A 6916-nucleotide genomic window follows, 5' to 3' on the forward strand; every position below is an offset into this window, starting at 1 on the left:
AAGACTGAAAAATTATTGGTGAGAAAAGAGTGGAAAATCTTTTTTAAAAAAAGAATGAATTAGAATTATAGCACTTAGAATGGTCTTTTGAGTCCTAAAGAGTTTAATCTATTATAAGACTTTCTTCTACAGAATATAATTAGAACCAACTACCCAATCATATTACTTCTCCCCTCTTCCTACTCATTTTACTAAAACTGTACACCCAAACCAAATACACATATTCAAAAACAATTATACAGCACTTACTCTTCTTTCATCAACAGATTTGGCTGCAAGAATCATTCCTTCCAAACATTTTGAAATGATAGGAATAACTTTGCGTTCTGAGTCTGCAAATCCTCTGTAACACTCACTGAGTTTAATTGTCCTTCGTTCATCCATTTCTTGTAGTTGCTAATAATCAGAAATTTTTAAAAAAATGGAAAACAAAATTTTCTTATCATTCTGAAAGAGATCAAGTGTGACCCTTCCCCCCAAAATAAAATTTCTACCTTAATAGCTATGTAGATTTCATTAATACCCTTTAGTAAGTGTTACAGACTCACTATACTTAAAACCTGAGGGCTAAAACAGCAAAAGAAAGGAAAAAAGTATCAAGGCTTTTAGTACATCCTAAAACCAGGTGACAGAGCGGTTTTTAAGTCTTCTGAAAGGGTCTTACAGGCTACCAACTCCCTTCCCCATATAACTCCCACCCTTCACTCTGATCAGAATATTTCTTACCATTTATATTTCTATGAGTTTCATTTAAAGACAAAATTATGGTACTAATGTTTTTTAAAAATGCAATTTGCCTAGAACATAGACAAGTCTGAGATTTCTTCTAAACCGTTTAATTCAGCATACTTTGGTAAGACCTAGCTGGACCAACAGTCCACAGCTGATCGCATACAAACAGGTATACAGATCTACCAGTCTATAGTTCAGAGTGACTATTAAAGAACTGGAGACACAAAAGGAAAACCAGGAAACCAGAAGGTCAAAGTGGCACATATATAGAAATCCCTATGATTTCAAATTTACTGGCATGTGCCACTAGGCAATATGTTCGGACATGTGAAAACCAGTAACTTAGAAGATATTTTTGGACATTTCTTATTTGCCAACACGGACCTTTTTCTCTCCTAGGAAGCAATTATACTGCTCAAGTCCCCAAACTTCCATAGCCTTCATAACATTTTTCCTATTTAATTACTTTCCAAAGCCTGGGAATTTATTCTGAGATTTGCATTTTCACAAAAGAACTGCTCCTAACATCATAAAATGGCAAGACTGCTCAATAATAAGGTTCAAATACAAGGATCAGGCACAAAACACAAAAGGTGATTTATCACCAAATGAAGGCCTACCCAGAATAAGACTTAACTGATGGACCTAGGAAAGCACCATAGAGTGAGGACTGGCAGGCTTGATACTCTGGATCAAATGACCAGAATCTAATCCCCACTCTAGCCCACTGACTCTCACTATGCTTCCCTTGTACTGCTAAGTTGTCTTACAAAGAAAACCAAGTATACTTATGCTGACGCTCTTTCCGTATCAGCTTTGTTCTCCGAGATATTGCCTCAGTCAACATTGCTTTACTAAATCCCTTTTCTCTAATTTCTCTTTTTTCTAGAAAAGGCAGTAATATGACTTAAATCTTTGTATAAATTTTGAAGCCTTTATCAGAGGCTTCTTTTCATCAGCTATAACAGTGATGATAGAAAAAATTTATAAACAAGTTCAAGGGTAAGTTACATTTATAGAGCCATCAAGATAACCAGGCAGGGCCCAGTAGGTGACATGGTGGTTAAGGTGATGGTGGTTAAGGTGCTATACTCCCACATGGTCAACTGCAGTTTGAGTCCCAGACCTGTCAACATGACTTCTCACTTCCTCTCTGGTGAGCACATGTGCCCTGCACTAAATTAAAAATAATAATAATAATAAATAAAATTAAATAATTCTTTAAAAAATGGATAAGCAGGCAAAAATGAGCTACTGAATACATTTTATAAGATTTGTTTTTGCCACAAGGACTTAGGACAATGATTCTGGTACGATATCAGAAAGCTACATCCCAATTCTAGGTGAACAGATTATTACAGTATACGATTTCAGGAATTCTCCCCGTGATGTCAAAAGGCTTAATGATATAGTATTGAAATTTATCTTTAAAAAAAGTCATTGTTGGGGCCAGTAGGTGGAATGGTGGTTAAGGCACTTGACTCCCACGTAGCTAACTGCGGTTTGAGTCCTGAAGTTGGTGGCTTGCTTTCTCATTTTACCTCTCTCTCTGGTAAGCTAACATGCCCTACAGCAAATTTTTAAAACAGTAATAATAATAATTAAAATTAAATAAATAATTCTTAAAAAAAAATGTCACTGTTACTGGACTGTTGGTAACACTCCTAATTAATGTGTATGAAAATTTGTGATATAAAAGCCTGGAACGATTTACTTTTCAAATCTATAATTACAATAAAATCTGTCATCACAAATCTTGGTATTATTCTGATATCTAAGATTTGAAAGTTAAGTTTTACATTTAAAGGCTAGCCCATCCAACTCTAAAGCTGGATTAACTTTATATAGCTAAAACTTACCTTATAAATCTGAGGAATTACTACATAGAAATGTTTGTGTTGTTCTCCATTGAAGTTCTGTAACTGTGCAGCATATTCATTTTTATTCTCATCAGCCATATGTGTGCGCAGATTCAACTGCTGTTTAGCCTACAGGCAAATTGGTCCAAGTCATTATCAACAGCAACAACAAAATGACAGCAATTCGCTTTTCTAAAAATTATACTAACCTAGATCCTATCAATGGGGAAGCGAACACCTGACATCAAGAGAATAATGAAAAAGGAACCAGCAGTTGGTGTAATGGCTATGTCACTGAACTCCCATGTAGTTGACCGTGGTCTGAGTCCCGGACCTGGTAGCTTATACTGACACCAGGTGTATGTGCGTGCGTGCCCAAGATCCCAGAGGAGAATGAAGAAGGGATTGCAGTGTGGCCATCCCCTCAGGGGATAATTTCTCGCTTTCTGTCTCTCTCTCTCTCTGGCGAACACATACACACCCTATAGCAAAAACCTCTCTAAAAAAAGAGAGAGAGAGAGAGAATAATAAAGCAATTATGATTTTTTCCAAAATTTACAGTGATGCCTGCAGATGATGGTCAGAGTGATCTCCTTATCCCAATTTTCCCTTCCTCTAATTAACAGCAGTTCTCCCTTACAATAACCATTGCATAAAGTCTCTATTTACCAAATCCAGATTAAAAATAAATAAATGATGACATTATAGCTTGAAATAGTATACATTTATATCAGAACAGAAAAACAAGTAGCTTCAGGAATATTTTAGACATTTCAGGATATTTAAAAGACTTCATAGCAAAACATTTCTTTATGATCCACTTATATACAACTAAAATAGACCTAAAATCACAGTGAAAATAAATGATAAAAATGTGATTTCTTTCAATAATGTCATGTTCATCAATGATTTCCAGTTCTGTACAAAGCCACAGGTACTTTAAGAAATGCTTATTAACATAATATAGTTCTGTTCCTTTTCATTTCTTTTAGAAAATCAAATTAGTATTTACATTGATGAGAATATTAGAATAAAAACAGTTACATTCTAAATTTACTTAAGGGTAATCTAAACAAAAAAACAATTTTTTGAGAGGTTTTTGCTATAGGGTGTGTGTACTCGCCAGAAAGACAGAGAGACAGAAATCATCCCCCAGGGGGGATGACCACGCTGCAATCCCTTCTCCTCCATTCTCCTCTCAGGATCTTGGGCACACATGCACACATACCCCAGTGTGAGTTTAAGCCACTGGGTCCAGGACTTGAACTGCAGTTGACTACATGAGAGTCCAGCAACAAAAACATTTTCTTTCTTTTTTTTTGGAGAGGTTTTTTTGCTTTTGGGCGTGTCAGAGAGACAGAAAGCAAGAAATCACCCCCCGGGGGGATGGCCACACTGCAATCCCTTCTCCTCCATTCTTCTCTCGGGATCTTGAGGACGCACGCACACGTGCCCAGCGTGAGTTTTAAGCCCCCGGGGTCCGGGACGCGAACCACGGTCGACTACATGGGAGTCCAGTGACATAGCCATTACGCTAACTGCTGGTCCCAAAACTTTTAATTGTTCTAAAATAATAGGGAAAAAAACCAGTAAGAATTGAATTTGTTTTTTTACAGTTTCAAGGAATAATTTTACATGACAGTACTCTGGAAATTATAAAGCACATGAGAGTATGTTTCATTATTCTAATTCCAGTTTCTACAAATGTAGTTCCTAGCCTTTTAACAGGTCTATTAAGTTAGTTCTTCCTAACTCAGAAAACATACTGACCTATAGAAATACGTGGTAGCCAGGATCTCAGATAGACCCATGAAAGTGCATTTAATCTATAGTATACCTACAGATTATTATAAAGAAAAAAAGTACTGCGGATACTAAATAGCACGAACCAAATATTTCTATAGAAAAATACCTTTTAAGTTCCAACCTGGAATCCTCAGTACACTTACCCCTTCCTCTTTTCTCTTTCTTCCACAAACTATGGTGGAAAGGATTCCAAATTATTCCCCACCCACCAGACTTCATGTTTCTGTCCAGGGAAATTCCTTCAATTCCAAGTCAGTGGCTAGTCTTCCCCAGCCTAGGACAGAGGTCCCAGCAGGGTATACAGAAAACAGGTTAGGAAATAAACAATTAAAGCCTCCCTTAGTTCTCTAATAATGAAGTTGCAACAAGTAACAAAAAGAAAACTATAAACACTAAAATTCAGAACAAGTTAGGCCAAGCTAACTAATACACATTATATTTAGATTTCAAAATGTCTTGACTAGTCTCCAAAGACATTTTTGTACATAAAATGAAGAAATAAGTGAAATTAGAAGCCATATTAACATAAACGCAGTGTTCAGAGGGAAGGTAATTAAACTAAGGACTGGTCAGACCATAACTAGATTATGTCCAATTTGAGCAAATTATTTTAAGTGGGATACTGATAAATTAAAGAGTATCCAAAGAAAAGTAGTCATAATGAAAGGTAACTTGAAACTATTTCACTCGTGGAACAGTTGAAGAAACATGATAATTCATCTAGGGACAGAAAATCTGCTGCAGATATATAAAAGCAATTATGAAAAAAAAAAGAGCTGATAATGTTTTATAGTACCTCAAAAAGCCTGAAACAGAGAGACCCAAGAGGGTCAACATAAGGAAACATTAAAGCTGAAATAAAAAGAATATGAGCATGGGGCCAGAAGGTGGCATGGTAGTTGAGGGTGCTGGACTCCCTCATGGCTGATCACATTTCAAGTCCCCGACCTGGCAGCTTGCTTTCTCACTTACTTTCTCTCTCTCTGTGTGTGTCACTCTGTCTCACGCTGGTCAAATTAAAATAAGTAAATAAATAAATAAAGTTAAAATAATTCTTTAAAAAAAATATATGAGCAGACTGCCTTGAGATTGCACATTTCTAGACAGGGAACTTAGTGTAAGCACAGATACAAGTCACTAAAATAGGATAGAAAATGTACAAGAATAAGCTATACAAGAAGACCTTTATGGTAACTGTAACCTCGAATCTATACAATTTTGAGGGTTTAACTGGTTTAAAAAAAAGAAAGAAAGAAAAGAGAGGAAATAAATCATTCCTCTTTCCTCTCTTCCTTTTTTCTTATTCTGATCCTAGGCAATCATAAAATCCTAAGAAAATACTTTAATGATGGTCCTTCATATGCATTAATGTAAAATAAGTCTCACCTATATTTCAAAATCTCAACTTTTCAGCTCTACCGCTGTGTCAAATATTCTGAGAAAAAGAGCATATAGAAGCATAAGAGCATTTTATGTACAGAAAGGTCTTTTAAGACTCATCAAACATCTTGAAATTTAGACATAACATAAGTACTAGTTAGCTTGGCCTAAACTGTTCCAAATTTTAGTGTTTATAGTTTTATTTTTACGCTGATTTGTTGCAATTCACTTTGTTATTAGAGAACTAGTGGAGGCTTTCATTGTTTTAGCTCCTAATCTGTAACAGCAGGTTATAGGCCTGATCCTACCAGTAGTGACACTACAGAGCACGTGGCACAGCAGTGACAAGAGTCAGGTTTTCTAAAATGAATCAACAAGCAGCTAATATCTCCTACTCCTGACAGTTTTATCATACTTTCCCTTATAAGTTGGTAAAGCACACTACCCAAGACCTATTCTCATATACGCATCAACGCATCTTAGGCTTTCTATACTACTTTTTAATAGGACAGAAATTCAATTCGAAAGCAACTATGTCTTTTCTCAGTATTTCAATGGTAAGATACTACAATAAATTAGCACACATTATCTTCTCAGATCAGTATGTGTAATATAAAGTATGCAAATACTTGTGTATTTTAGATTTAGATGCAGTATCTCTCTTGAGGAAATTCTTACATTGATACAATTGATGCAAGTAATAATATTTTGATATCAAAGTTAGTTTGGATTCTTACCTTTTCGACATCTGCCTTGGTTGCATTAGTATCGTTATCCAATCTTTCATAACTCTGTTGTGCCTTTTCTGCCTCTCTACATTCTCTTTCAAATTTCTTTTTACTCTGTTAAAAAAAATACCACACTAAGAAAATTAGATTTATCTCATTTAAAATAACTTTAAATTGTTGCCACAGTGTATTATGTAGAAACGAACTACAAACTATTTGTCCTTTTTGAACTAGAAAGTAAATTTTACTGTTAAAATCAATTCATGTGACTTAAATATCAGACATTAAAGACTATGAAGAAAAAATAATACATACAACTGAGTTACAATTTATTATGTACCTCATCTCATTTAAAAAACATGTTTTGCAATTTTTTATTATAAGTTCATCTTCGGCAGGAATTTTTGGGGT

General features: G+C 35.2%; 1 protein-coding gene across 1 annotated transcript in view; it reads right to left on the reverse strand.

Moving 5' to 3' along the window:
• Window positions 1-6916, reverse strand: part of FNBP1L (formin binding protein 1 like) — a 63336-nt gene that overhangs the window by 24309 nt on the left and 32111 nt on the right. Inside the window, exons 6-8 of the mRNA XM_027770625.1 lie at window positions 6515-6619; window positions 2592-2720; window positions 250-396 (exon numbers count right to left, since the gene is read on the reverse strand). Of these exons, the coding sequence (XP_027626426.1) occupies window positions 250-396; window positions 2592-2720; window positions 6515-6619 (381 nt within the window). The remainder of the gene's footprint in view (window positions 1-249; window positions 397-2591; window positions 2721-6514; window positions 6620-6916) is intronic.

This window comes from Tupaia chinensis, unplaced genomic scaffold, assembly GCF_000334495.1.
Source record: "Tupaia chinensis unplaced genomic scaffold, TupChi_1.0 Scaffold000023_1, whole genome shotgun sequence".
In the NCBI taxonomy this organism is placed as follows: Eukaryota; Metazoa; Chordata; class Mammalia; order Scandentia; family Tupaiidae; genus Tupaia; species Tupaia belangeri.